This window comes from Electrophorus electricus, chromosome 19 (genome assembly GCF_041902795.1).
Source record: "Electrophorus electricus isolate QZ-2024a chromosome 19, ASM4190279v1, whole genome shotgun sequence".
Taxonomy (NCBI): domain Eukaryota; kingdom Metazoa; phylum Chordata; class Actinopteri; order Gymnotiformes; family Gymnotidae; genus Electrophorus; species Electrophorus electricus.
The window spans coordinates 16,585,548-16,600,618 of NC_137515.1; the positions used below are offsets into that span (position 1 = coordinate 16,585,548).

The window sequence follows — 15,071 nt, forward strand, 5'->3', positions numbered from 1 at the left end:
GCCGTTTGATCTCTAGATCTGTTATTGCCAATCTGACTCGCCCCCTCCAAGAACGGCCGGCTGTGGCTGCTTATCCCAAAATGTTATTTAAAGCTCTGGCGGTTTCTTTTCCAAATCCACCAGAACAGCCAAGCCTTGCTTCATGTCTGCAAGCTGATATACTTTGTCTAAACACATGTCAATTTTCTGGGTAGCCAGTAATATTTATCTGCTGTGTGTCCTTAAAACATAAGATTTAAACAGATGGCACATTCCACTGAAGAGAATCGGTTTTATTTGCCAGGTTTATTATGCATATGAAGAATTTGTCTTAGTGAGTGTACATGTAACATTCCAAACAGACTAATTGGACACACTGGATTTGTTACAAATGTACAGAGAAATGCAAAAATATATTTTTAAAGGGTATGTAAATAACACATATGCAAAAAAGAAAACAGGTATGAGAGTGATATAAAAGGGTAATGCTGAATAAGTACACATAAGCAAAGTCGGAGAAGAACTTATAGTATAATATACAGACTGTGCAGGGTTCCCAGACTGTTCTCTTCCCTTGACTCTCCAAATGGCTTTTTAGTGCAGAGATTTGAAGTTCTATGGAAAAGTCCTAGAAGATACAGGAAACAAGGCACTGGTAATGGCCTCACATTCACTAATGAGCTAGTTCACGGGGAAAAGGCAAAGAGAATGGCCTTTTGAAAAATCCGACAGCTGGAGTAGAAGCCTTGAAATAACAAAGCAGAGATCAGACGAATCTTCTGAACCTGACGCACACGTAGAGGGGACGGGTATGCGGTCATATGTTGTAATTTCAAGCACTTCGTCTGGAACATTGCTGCAGACCGTTTACCACGGAGGAAATGTTTATTATGTCACGTTTTTACAGACTTCTTGCTGAGAGGTTGTTTTAAATAACTCAATTTTGTATCAGCAGGTGGCGCTAAAAGACTCGTAGCAATGATGTTGACTATCGCCGCTTTAATACCCAGATTTTTTTTTTTCACAGATTCATTTTTCACAATGTATTTATATATGGCGGTTTACAGAATCTTTTATATATTTGTCTTATATGTATTTAAAAAACATCACACTGAATATTTGGTTCAGTGGAATTCTCTTCTGACTGTTCTAAAAGAGAACTCAGTACGCATATATTTTAAACGGACCGTTTCGTCCAATAGGAAAGGCGGGTGGGCGAGCGCGTCCCTCTCCTCCAATAGGAAAGGCGGGTGGGCGAGCGCGTCCCTCTCCTCCAATAGGAAAGGCGGGTGGGCGAGCGCGTCCCTCTCCTGCTGCTTACACATACAGAAGTTAAATCCGAGTGCGCGCGCCGCTGGTGCGAGAATGCCGCCTGAGCATCCTTGTTCGCGCGTGGGGTGTTGCAACTTTCTGCGCCCATTTCTTTCCGGATTTTACGATAAGAGTCGCTTGTCTCTGTCTGAGCATTTTCGTTTGAATGGACACTAGGTCCTGTTAGCAGGATAAGAGATGATGGAATTCTGCACGCGTTTTATTCTCCTGCTCTCAGTGACAGGTAGTTCTGCACAAGGAGTTCGCAGTTTTGGACTGTCGTACGCATACAGACCAGAACTGTCGGAGGACGCAATACTTGTAGCAAACAACGGGATACGCGTGCCTTTTGGGAGATCGGTTTTCATTGATCCGATCAACGATTTGGTTATTGAAGTTCGGCCGGGTGATAGGTGCATCTTATCAGTGCTTGATAACGACCCGTTGTCTCAAAGACCAGGGCATCTTTCTCCCAAAAAGTTCCCGTGTGAATTCGGTCCCAACGATGTGAAATATTCGCATTTCGGCTCCAGGAGCCCCGCTGAGGACAGAGTGAGACTGCAACTCAGGTACGACACTCAAACTGAGACTATAATCATCCCCTTCATGCTGGAGGTTCAAGTCCTTTTCACGCAGCTGGAGATTGTTACAAAAAATATGCCTCTGACTGTTGATAAACTACACGGCACAAGTAATCCAATTAGCAGAAAAATACTTGAATTTGCATATGACCGAAAATCTGAGCAGTGTGAAGTCGCATCGTTGGCTGCCCGCAGCGAACTACCTAGATACGGTAAAGTTACTGATGAGAGAAAATTAGAGAACACGATGGATTGCGAGGCGTTCCTCGTAGCAGATATTCGCTACAAGCACACTTCTCTTCACAAGTCCCCAAACAGGGACTACATTCCAATGACAGTGGAGCTACGAAACCAAGAGAATATTGTACTGAAGCAAGAATTCTTTCATGTTATGATCCGCATAAAAGAAGGGCTAGCAAACACTCCTCCCAAACCAAGCCTTGTGGCAATGATGATGTTGGAAGGGGATCAGTTTGTTATGACAGCTTTGACTCCAGACATGTTAGCTGCCGAGGACACTGAATCTCATCCCGATGATCTAATTTTCAATATCACTTCCCCCCTTTCATATGAGGAAGGTTATATTGTGAGTACAGATGATAGAAATTTACCAATAACGACTTTTTATCAGCGAGACCTAAAGGACCTGAAGATAGCTTACAAACCTCCATCCCTGGACTCAGATACAGAAAGGATATTTCAAATTGAGATTGAAGTACTGGATACAGATGGTGGCATCTCAGATCCTTTTGCCTTTATGATTGTTGTAAAGCCAAGGAACACACTTGCTCCAGTGGTAACTAAAAACACAGGACAGCTCCTGTATGAGGGTCAGTCCAGGCCTCTGTTCACTCAGAACAATTTGGAAATCAGTGATGAAGACAACCTGGATGCCGTGAGGATAACTGCTGTAAATGGTCTCCGTCACGGAATGCTCACTGTTCTTGGATCCAGCGAGAAGCATTTCACTCCAGCCGAACTGCAGACTGGCACCGTTGTCTACCAGCATGATGGTAGTGATACATACAGTGACAACATCATTTTCAGAATGTCAGATGGCAAGAATGAAGTGGAGTTTTTGTTCCCTATTACAGTCGTACCCACTGATGATGAGCCCCCCATTATAAATGCTAACATAGGATTGGTGTTGTTTAAAAACCAAACATTACCTGTTTCTCCCCTAATGCTCAGTGCAGCTGATATTGACTCAGAGGATTCTATTATTAAGTTCAGCATTGAACCTCCATTCTCTACTATTGGTGAAGTGCTGCTGAGGCAGTCGGAGGCTCCAGAAGATCCGTCCTCGTGGAAATTCAATATTGAAGATGGTGTGTATGAGAAGGCTGTGATCGAATGGCTACAGAAGGACATCGCTGATGGAAAGCTTTTCTACAGACATACAGGGCCCCATATCACTGAGGCAGTATCTGATCAGTTTATCTTTAAAGCCCAGGATGATGCTGACCCTCCAAACCAATCAGATGAGAACATATTCTTTATTAGGGTTCTTCCTATTGATGATATTCCACCTGTACTTTTTCCCGGCACGGCGTTGCAGATGACAGTCTATGAGTATAAGTTGACTCAATTTAAAAAAGATTTCCTTCGTTATACTGATCTGAATTCTGAGGACAGAGACCTGAAGTATATCATAACTCAGCCACCAACTGACACAGATGAAAAGCATCCAGTTGAATTTGGATCAATAGTTTTAACAGAACACCCTAACACTGAGGTAAGAGAATTCACTCAAGCACAAGTGGACCATCATAAGATTTCCTACAGCCCACCAGACACTGATCTGGGCATCACAGCACATATTGTGCAGTTCCATTTCACAGTTGAAGACACTGCAGGAAATAGTGTAGAAGGAATCTTTACCATATTTCTGCAGCCTGTCAATAACAAACCCCCAAAGATAACTAACACTGGTTTTACAGTCTTTGAACGGGGCACACATATAATCACAAAAGCTGAGCTTGATACTACTGACTTTGACACAGATAGTAAACAGTTTTTTTTTTCTTTGAGCCAGACTCCACAGCATGGTCAAATCCAGCTTAGCTTTATTGATTTGGTCAAAGGAAATGCTTTCACCTTAGCAGATATCTCCGATGAAAGAATTTCTTATGTTCAGAATGGAGACGAGACAATGAGTGACTTCTTTAAACTGGATGTCAGTGATGGGGTTCATGTGGTTACAATTACAATAAGAATAGTAGTGAAACCCACTGATGATGAGATTCCAAATCTGAGTTTCCCACCTGGTACCATTGGTTCACACCTGGATGTGCTTGAAAATGGAGCAACTGAGATTACCACCAGTGTAATCCAGGGCAAAGATAAAGACACAGATGACCTCAGGTTGACCTTCATTGTTGAAGACGCCCCTGCATTTGGAGAGATCCTGGTGAATGGAATGCTTTCCAACAGGTTCACCCAAGCTGATATAATCAGCGGTTTGGTGGTGTATGCCCACACCAGTGGTGAGATTGGTCTTTTCTCCAAGCAGGACAATTTCAACCTGACCCTCACTGACATGTCTGATGACTGGGCATTAGGAGGAGGTAAAGTAAGTGGAGTCTGTGTTCTTGTCACCATTCTCCCAGTAGATAGCCAGGTGCCAGTGCTAACTGTTGTTCCAACATTTACTGTTCTTGAGGGTGACAAAAATACAATTGGAGGTCATCAAATAAGGGTTGAAGATGCAGACACAGTAACCGAAGACATTTTGTGTACTATCATTGTGCAGCCAACATCAGGTTATGTGGAAAACATCTCCCCAGCACCAGGTTCTGAGAAGTCCAGATCTGGCATAGCTGTCAGTGCTTTCACTATTAGAGAAGTAAATGATGGCCATATCCTTTATGTCCAAAGCATCCATAAAGGAGTTGAACCAGTAGAGGACCGGTTCTCATTTAGGTGCTCAGATGGTGTAAATTTCTCAGAGAGGCAGTTCTTTCCCATTGTAATTATCCCCACGAATGATGAGAAGCCAGAGGTTTTTATAAGACAATTTGTGGTGATGGAGGGCATGAATTTCATCATCAAAACCGCTATCCTGAATGGTGCTGATGCTGATATTCCTGCGGAAGAACTGACTTTCATCATTTCAGAACCACCCAAACATGGCTTCATCTTCAACCAGCTGACCACTGGCTCCATACCAGTCACCAACTTTACTCTGGAGCAAATCAAGGAAGCTTCTAGTATTATTTATGAGCATGATGATTCTGAGACCACAGAGGACAAACTGAGTGTTATTCTGACGGATGGAAAACATAATGTGGAAGGCACTGTCATGATCGTGATTACTGCAGTGGATGATGAGACTCCAAGATTGGCCGTTAACGATGGTTTGGACATTGAAGCTGGTGAGACAAAAGAGATAAACAGTAAGATTCTGAAGGCTACTGATTTGGACTCAGATGATGACACACTTGCATTTATAATTCGTTATGGTCCAAGCCACGGTGTTCTGCAACGCAAAACAGAACTTGGTTCTTTTGAGAACATCACAGTTGGCATGAACTTCACACAGAGTGAAGTAGATCAGGGTCATATACTCTACATTCACAATGGGCAGGAAGGCATCCGTGACCTATTAAAGTTTGATGTAACAGATGGCACAAATCCACTAATTGACAAATATTTTTACATCACTGTGAGTGGTATTGACATGGTGTTCCCTGAAGTTGTTAGCAAAGGGGTGTCTTTGAAAGAAGGTGGAAAGGTGACACTTACTACTGACCTGCTCAGTACCAGTGACCTCAACAGCCCAGATGAAAATCTAGATTTTACCATCACCAGAGCCCCTGTGCGAGGACATTTGGAGAACAACGACACACCAGGAATGCCCATTATGTCCTTCACTCAGCTTCAGCTGGCTGGAAGTAAGATCTACTACATCCACACATCAGATGATGAAATCAAGATGGACAGCTTTGAGTTTGAGGTCACAGACGGCTACAACCGTGTGTTCCGCACCTTCCGTGTGTCAATAGTTGACGTTGACAACAAGAAGCCTGTCCTTACAGTACATGAGCTCCTGGTGACAGAAGGTCAGAGCAAACTTATCACACCTTTTGAGTTGACTGTAGAAGATCAGGACACAGCTGAGCACCTTTTGAAGTTCACTGTCATCCAACCGCCTATCCATGGCCAGCTGTTCTTCAATGACAGCCATCCAGTTACCACTTTCACAAAGCAGGACCTGAATGAAAACCTCATCAGTTATAAGCATGATGGCACAGAGTTGAATCAAGACAGGTTCTCTTTTACTGTTACTGATGGAACACACGCACATTTCTACGTCTTCCCTGACACAGTGTTTGAGACTCGTAGACCACAAACCATGCAAATCTCTATTGTACCTGTAGACAATGGTGTCCCACAAATTGTGGTAAACAAAGGTGTTACCACTTTGAAAACCTTGCCTTCTGGTCACCTGGGTTACCTTATCACCAATATGGTACTAAAGGCAGAAGACAGGGACAGCAGCCCAGAGACCCTGTTTTTTTACATTACCAGGCAACCAGAGCATGGCTACCTAATCAACGTTGGGAAGGGAAATGATTCCATCAGTACCTTTACTCAAGGTAAAGTGACATTTCCAATATATCATTATCCTACCTATAGTTATATACCTCTGAGTTTTATGCTATGAAATGATATGGATGATGTGGAAATAATGTGTTGACAGGGATGCTCAAGTATTTGACAATAATAGAAAAAATAGTAGAATATCATAGAATATGTTGAATATTGTTTATCATTTTTCAGCTTCAGTTTTACTAATGTTTATAATGTTAGGCTGTTATCTCAGCAAAAACTGCAAAATGAACCTGAAAACATGACAACATGAGCCGTTCTTTTCACATGAATACACACACACACACACACACACACACACACACACACACGCACACACACATAAAATGTTTGATGCATTTAACATAAACTATGCATAAAACTAGTTTATATACTATGTATAGAAGAGGTGCTAAAATATAGAAACTGTATACATAAATAAAACAAAGAAATGCGCATATAAAGATAAACAGTCTTATATAGCCTACATCTGACTTACTTCATTGAGATCAAAACACGAATAAACACACCTTATTTTTCTCTGAATTGCATGTATAAGTTAAAAGATGTAGAGATCTGTGTGCTCAGTAGTGCATATAATGCAGTGCCTGTGACCACTGGCATCTGCTACACCTTTCATTCTCTTAGAAATACTCTATATGTATAATTTTGACTCTGGTCAGTAAATGGTTATTTAGGACAAATGCCAATGGATACTGACATGGGAACCCACATAGAAGAGTAAGTTAAATACAGCACTGTGTCATATTGGGTGCTCATTATATAACTTATTCAGTTTTTACATTTCCACAATATATATAAATATATATATATATATATATATATATATATATATATATACACACACATATATATACATATATATTTCATGGAAGTACCTATGTATGGAAGTACCTGTTATGATCTTTGACAATTTCTGTACTTATGGTTTAAATCTTTTGTTCATTTAATGAACAAAAATTAACTTTCACCTTTACTGAAATCCCACACTAATAGATGTGTCAGATATATCTGGTGAAGTCCCACACTAAAAGATGTGTTTAGCCTGGAGCCTTATACTCGGTCAGGAAACTAAAGCCTTCACATATGCGCCTTGTTATGATTCATGATTCATTAAGCACACTTTGCCTTAGAACACCGCTCTGCAAGACGATTTTTTACGTTAATTTGTTCTTTTATCCCAGTTAGCTCATCAGATAAATTAACCGTGAACAAGAGGGAAGTGTTTAATGCTGCCTTAATCGACTAGAAAAATGGTTAAAAGTCCGTTACCCTCAATGAGCTATTTTGGCACTTATCATTTATTACTTTAGTTTGTTATTGCTTAATTTTACTTTAAGGAGCAGTCAGTAAACCACTAACGAAGATGCTCACGTCGTGATGTCAATGTAAAAACACAAAAGTCTGCGTGGCAGTGACGGTGGGCCTTCATTTCCCAGTTAGAATAAGAAAACGTAATTACAAAAGAAAAAGATAAATCAAACATAGAATTATAGATCAATACACATGGAGTGTGCGTCTTCACTCCGTTCACTTAAAAGGAAAAAAGTTACCATACGTTTAATGTTAATTTCCTGCCAGAAAAACCATTTAGAAATTCACATAAAGGTTAAACTTGATGTTGAAAACTATGTTGTGTTTGCCTCCACGCTTATATCCCGGGCTTTTACCTTCTTGAATGAAGGGTAAGCACACCCGCTGTCGTGGAACGTCCCCCCCCCCCCCAAGTGCAGGGGTTTATTTGTTTGTAGCCACACCCCCGTGATGGCGCACACTTGTACGGGGTTTATCGTTAAGTGTTTGTCAGTCTATTTAAACCCCCGTCAGGACGTGCTTCACTGTTGGTCATTGTTTGTTAGCGTCTGAGTGCAATGTTAATATTCATATGTGTCTAGCCTGTGTTAAGTGTGCTGGTGTTGTGTGTGTGTGTGAGTGCCACCATTGTCTTTTACGTTCAATGTTATTAAATGTTTCACAAAGTCGGGGGAGTCTGTGCGTCGTGTTCCGCGCCGTGCGGCACTCGGGTGGGCTCTTGCTCAGCCGCTGGGACGCAGAAGTGGGGGAGGCCCAGTTAACAAGCTCGTCAGACAAACGGTGCAGCTTTTTTATTTACCAAGTCCTCGTCCCGATGGGCCCCTGTCACGTCCTCGGTGGCTTCCGATAAATATTTGACGACGAGTGGCCATGCTGGTGCAATGAGAATGGACGTGTTTCTCAATATAAAGAGAAGCTGTCTGTGTGCATAGGGAAGCGTAGATTTACAATTTCCTGAAGCTTCCTGCCCGTATCAATAATGTAGCGCCTGTGCTGGGGATGGGCAGCAGCTGTGAGGGTGATGGCATCTCCAGTTTTTCTTTCACATGCCGTTCACTTTTATAATTTCAGAATGAGATGTCAATGAGATTGGTGCTGGGAAACAGTCTTTAAAGACCTCTGCCTTGTCTGTCATTAGAAGAACCATGTCTGTTCTGATGGTTCTGAGACAGCTTTTTTGGCGAAGCATCAGCCTACACTTGTGTGAAAATTACTTGCTTGTTTCACTGTGAGGAGCAAATAATTGGAAGAAATCCCCAATGCAATGGCTACATGAGTCATGCATCATGATAGCCAAGACTCCACTGAAGCGATAAGACAGTGTAGCGAACTGAGCTCATCACAGATGCTCAATTCATTGAGCCTTTCTGAGACTGTTGGCATACTTACTATGTAGACTAGGTTCATGGATCTTCAGCAAAGACCAACATGAAATTTTAAGGCTTGCTTATTTACTTATTTATCTATTCATTTTCAGCTGACATTGATGACCTGAAGATCTGCTATGTCCTTAAAGATAAGGACATTGCTACCAGTGACATCTTCCAGTTCTCAGTGGAAGACCTTGGTAAGACACCTGTCACGTTCTCCTAAAACTGGTGATCTGAAGTGTGAACAATATTCACATGTATGTTTTCTTGTTGTTTTTGAAATCTCAGATCAAGTGTATTTTAAAAAATCTATTTCACATTGTGTGATGGAGATACTCATTTCATTCACTTGTGGCATAAATACAGGAAATGTTTTCAATGAGAAACCATGGAATTTGTTATGCAAGTACTTGCATAAACTGTTTAAAATACATAATATTTAATGTTAATATTGAAATAATAGTTGATATTGGGATAACTGGGGTTATATTGGGTTTAAGATTAAGGCAATCAGTTCCTCTTTGGCACACATAATCGGGGTGTGTGTTTGAATTTTCTTCTTCCTTTCTAAGAGGGAACAAACAGAACAGAAGTCCCAGTTAGGCCTTATAGTGGGGGGGTCTTTCGCTCACCAGCCCCGACCCCCTACTATTGGAATTAGATACTCTCCATCAGAGCCACAGAAAGTCAAACTGAGGAGCTGATGCTTAGTAAGACCTTCAGTACAAAAGAGTGTTTGATATTTAAGACCCGAGGCAAGATGGTAAATAATTGCAGCTTGGGGGTGGGCAAATAGACTGCACTCCTGTCCAGACTAACAATTACCCAGAGTATTAGAGGACTCTTATTAGTGGCTTGTCAGCATGGGGGGATGGGCAAACATAAGCTTTCACCCTACAAAAAAAGAAGGTTCAAACACTCTGGGTTTTTCTGTAAAAGGATGCCATAGCTGTCCTTTTCTCTCATGCTTGCGCTTAGCCCCTTTTCACATGGCTCTGATGGGAGAATTTGCCGTGTTTACCAGTTTGACAAAATTACTAAATTCCCTCCAGCACATTTAGGTCCAGAGTAATCTAGCCTCATGCAGGATTTTATCACCATATGCGAGGTAATTTATTCGCATGTGGCTTCACTGTTTCACTCCCACACTTCCGTTTACCCTGTGCCATCGCTGTAGTCCCGGGGGGGTTCTTCCTCTGTCTGCTTGTCACTCATCCCAGCCTGAGGGAAATATATCCATCCTGTTGTCCTCTTCTCCATCCAGACAGGCATACTGGAATAGAAATAAAGGGGCTTTAACTTTCGGAATGTGGTGGCAGAGGTTGGCACACCAGCCTGGTCTGATCTCAGACCTGTGGAGTTTACTTCTTCGAATTCTTGGCGGTCGCTTCGGTCCACCAGGGCCCGTGGCGATTCTTTTTCGTGAGAAAGACTCCGGCTGAGGAGGAATTTCTCATCTTTTCCTTCCTTTTTATGGCAGTGGACCAAGACAGAAGGGTGCTGCTGACTTGGCCTGGCTCGTTCTGCTGCTGTCTAAAGAATCCTCTTCCGTTCCAGACTTTGTGCTGTAATCTGCAGGTCCCACTGGCTGCTGCTCAGAGATTACGAACACTCCGCCATCTTTCGCTGTGTGCGAGAACAGGGCTAATTAGACAGTTTTGCAGAGATTCTGCTGCTTTTGGAGAAACTGGGCTCAGTGGTGCTTGAAAATTCTTTGATGACTCGGAATTCAATTTTACAGCCAGTCAAGCGCAGAAAGTGGCAGTGAGTTGCATTTTGTAGTATTGAAGCAGAATGCTGCCTTTTGCATCTCTTCTATGTGCATGTGAGCATGTGCAGGCTCTGTGCAGTCACAAATAGCCACCCATGGCTGGAAATGGACTTGTGTCGTTTCCATATCTGTCTGCAGCCAATATCTTGTCAGCCACCGTTTAGCCTAGACACCCCTTGCTTTCTTCCTGTCAGGACCTTATCTCCTTTTGCTTCAGGCTATGCCCTCTACACTCCGTCACACACCTATGCCCCTCTAACTGTTTTTGCAGGTACAGACAGATGCTTTGAGCAGAACCCCCCGGTTGTCTCTTAAAGGTCAAAACAAATACTGCTTTTCCTGGCTTGCAGGGTAAAGAAGTTGTTGTCATTCAAAAGCTACTTTCTCTATAAAGAGGGGTTTATTTATATCCTTTTATAACAAAGGGAACCATACATGCATGGTTTCTTGGTTGTGCACAGCCAATGTGTTTTTTAAACTGGTAAAGATTACGGCATGGAAATAATAACATAAAAACATAAATATGCATATTTACCTTTGTTGAGTGAGCACACAAAATGTTGTTTTTTTTCCTGACAATGTAATGAACTAGAACCAAAGCTTTTGAAAAGCAATATAATACACTTATAGGAAACATTAAAGCCCTGGCATCATGCAGAGTGCCGATGAGACAGCGGGAGAGCAAAGAGGCCCGTATGACTCAGCAGCACGGGGTGAGTTTTTTTTACCTCGCACTGCAGGACCGAGAGGTTCTGTTTCGTTTTTCGTCAACTCCCACTTCTGCCATTGTAGATTTGTCACCGCCTCCCCAGCGACAGCCAGAACGTCTCCCTCTGTACTTGGAGGATGATGGCATGCGCCTGAAAAGAACCCCCAACCTTTTAGCCCGAGGTTGAACCCTGGCGCCCTCAGGACACAAAAAGCCCCCAGGGCAGTGCTGCATGAAAAGCGAAGTCAATCCGAGAGGCGTTTCGCGGGAGCACAGCAGTCGGGTCGCATCAAATATTCACAAGTTGCTTTCATACGCCAGACGTGGGACCTGGAAAACCTCGGGTCACCGCCCCCCTTTCTTTAGTTGACGACCTGCCTCTTGTAGACGAGGATTCCGAACAGCATTTTTGGGGCACCGAATCTTTCCTGGACTGTATAGAACTGTATAGAGACTTGTGGTCTGGTGCTCAGGACTATAGAGGAGAGGGTGGAGCTGTGTCCTGCTGACCATGGGTGGAGCTGTGGAGCCATATGCCTGACCCAGTTCCTGGGCTGCATGCTGTAGCACCCTTGCTTAGCTGTGTGAGTCACCGGCTGACAGGAATGGTAACACCAGCTCAGTCTCCAGTCAAGTGTTTCCTTTAGCCTCCTGAAGCATTGGAGACATTTTATGCCACTTCCACATGTCTGTTGCTCTGCCCTGTTCAATCACTGAACCTACTAGGAAATGAAATTGCACGTTTAACTGGTTGGCATTGGAACAGCTTGCATTTTATTGATGCTAACTGAGGCATTTAGACTCTAAGATTATTGTAATGTACATACTCCCAGTTCTTTTGTCTTTCATATTTTACTGAATACTTTATGTTAACTGGGTTGGGTGGAGGAACTGATCTTAGCCTGCGATATTTGACACACATAAGCCCATACCCACAAAAGTCAGGAGAAATCTCATATATTTAGGAGAATTAAACATTCATAGATGCCATTTATTTTTATGGTGCCTCAATTTAGTTGTCAGTGAGAAACTATTTAACAGAATATTGGTGTAGCCTTTGAAATTGCACCTAGGTGTGATATCCAGGTACCTGTCAATCCTAAATGCCAAGTCAGCTAGTTTTAAAGTTAAACACAAATAGAAAATAAAGATTCAGACTTCAGAATTAGTAGAAGAGAATTACTGGTCCTGTCCTTTATTGCAAGTTAATATTAACAAACATGATTGTTAGACATTCTCCGGAGGGTACCTCAAGCAAAGAACCCACATTTCTAGACATTTGTCAGACGTGATTATGTATTCACCCCACCCCACCACGAATGCAAAGACTAATATGTAAAAGATTACATATTAGTCTTTGCATTCGCCACCATTACATCCAAACCACACATTAGGCAATATATGCAAACCGATATTCAATACCCACACCAGTTGGAACCTGTTGCCACTACAGTCCAAAAGAAGGCTTCTCTTGAGCTTATCCTAAAGAAGATTGTTTTTCTATACAGTCCTGATGCTGGTGGAGAGGTAATATATCTTACACTGAGGTCCAAAGAAGCCTACCCAGGATCCTTTTCAGAAGCCTGCAGAGGCCTCTTCACTATACGCAGATCATTCTGAAAGGACACAGAATCTCTATACCCCCTTATGCTATATGTCATTAATATGTCTAATGCAATGTTAAACCTCTTTTCCCTGTAAACACTCTTTTTATTACCTCATACTGCATCCTCATTGTTTTTTTGTTTTGTTTTGGGTTTTTTTTGTCTTTGCATGTGGTCCATGCAGGCATCATGCATGCACCATACATCTTATTTATGTACAATTCCTTATTTTTCCCAAGAGCCACATTCCTATTCAACTGGTCTCTTGGTTTAAAGCTTTCACTTTTATTTTGTTGCTATTAAAGATTCAGATCTGGGACTGAAATTGCCAGGGATGACAGTTGGTGCTTTTTGTCAGTGGTAATGGTATGTTTGTTGGGCCTCTAAAATTGTAAGCAATAATTAGTTTATCAGCTTGATAGCTTCATTGTCAGAAACCTCAGTGATTTTCTCCCACCCAGTAGCAGCCAGTCTTAAAAACCGGGCCTCAGTCCAGAAGACCTGAGATTTAAATCTCAGGACAGATTGGTTATGGAATTGAGCTGGCAAATGGGCAGGTTCTTGGTGGTGTTTTATGGGTGGTGGTGGACGACTGTCCAGGGATGGTGTCTTGGAGGCAACCTGGCTCTCTCCCAACCTGTGTCTCTCAGTCCATATTAGTTTGGGGAGAGGATAGACAGTGAGAGAATTTCTTTTTGGATTGCACAAATGAGGCCACATGCTGTTCTAAGCAGAAGTGGAGATTCCTTCCATTTTGGCAGAACAGCCAGTCTCTGACATGCTTGTAAATCAGCATGGAGATGTTTAAGGTCCCCCTGAGGTTCCGTCATCTGACAGTCTGTTGGAGGTTATCTGCTCACGCTGGCATTGAGGCTGCTCCTCTGCAGAACAGAGGAATCACATTAGATAAATAATTTCTTGGATGTTTTTCTTTTCCCTCTGCATGGCGAAGTTCTGTCAGTGGGCGGTGTGGGTGTGTGAACGGTGGGAAGTTGTGTACGTGTTTTCAAAACTCTTAATGAAGAAAACACTTTATTAAATTGTTGTTTCCCATCATTTATAATTCTGCATAGCCTCACTGCTGGAGTTTGTACTTTTTGAAATTTGAGCCATGCATGATTGTAACTAATTGTAAACAGTAAATTAAACAAGGTATGAGGCTGAAAAATACTGAATGTATTAACTCTGTTGTAGTCATACAAGGGCTTGGGAAAAAACATGTTGGTACATTTGTTGGGTGGTGTCTACATTAGCCTACATTATATAGTCTTAATTGCTGTTAATCAAAGTTAGTAGCCAAGTGGCTGCATAAAGTCTGTTTTGTTTTGTTTTTCTCTTTGTTGTGTTGGAACAAATTTTTCCTAGAGTCAGAGAAACAGTGTTTCTGCTTTATTTTTTCCAAGGAGAGGGAGTTCAGGTAGCACTTATTCTGCTCCTTCCCGCTCACTCACTGTGACAACCTGATGGCCTCTCATTGGCTGCTGAAGCCCTCGGAACTCTCCGCGTCCAGAGGACCGAAATGTACCCAGCTTCTGGCTCCATGTCCATCCATTTCTAATGGCTCTGCTGCCTTACTTCACACTCACACATCACATCTGAAGCTATAAATACAAAATCTTGACACTTCTCCCAGCATAGAGATGGCTGTAGGAATAATAACATATAGTATAGTAAACTTTATTTATATAATACTTTATTATAGAAAAGTTCCTAAAATGCTTTGTAATGCTTTACATTTCAAAGACAAAATGAATTAAAATAAAATGAATAATTAAAACTTAAGTATTGCAAAAGAATGATCATTTTTAAACAGAATCATTA

At 42.0% G+C, this 15,071-nt stretch overlaps 1 protein-coding gene and 1 long non-coding RNA gene across 6 annotated transcripts in view; one reads left to right on the forward strand and one right to left on the reverse strand.

Moving 5' to 3' along the window:
- Positions 1 to 272: 272 nt before the first annotated feature.
- The window catches only part of frem2a (FRAS1 related extracellular matrix 2a), a 52,443-nt gene continuing 37,644 nt past the window's right edge, over positions 273 to 15,071 (forward strand). For 2 of the 3 annotated variants that reach the window (XR_014118756.1, XM_081702873.1), the window contains exons 1-2: positions 273 to 6,469; positions 9,274 to 9,363. Coding sequence is in view for 2 of the 3 variants with exons in the window: in XM_081702873.1 (XP_081558999.1) it covers positions 1,489 to 6,469; positions 9,274 to 9,363 (5,071 nt within the window). In the remaining variant the exon portion in view is untranslated. The remainder of the gene's footprint in view (positions 6,470 to 9,273; positions 9,364 to 15,071) is intronic. The other variant, XM_081702874.1, reaches the window with a different exon arrangement.
- On the reverse strand, positions 9,500 to 12,129 carry LOC118242823 (uncharacterized). Of its 3 annotated transcripts, XR_014118698.1 has the most exons (4): positions 11,666 to 12,129; positions 10,519 to 10,792; positions 10,326 to 10,439; positions 9,500 to 9,733 (listed from the first exon to the last, which is right to left on the reverse strand). It is a non-coding gene; the product is annotated as an uncharacterized LOC118242823 (long non-coding RNA). The 3 variants fall into 3 exon arrangements; XR_004777068.2 differs by lacking the exon at positions 10,519 to 10,792; XR_014118697.1 differs by having other exon boundaries at positions 10,326 to 10,792.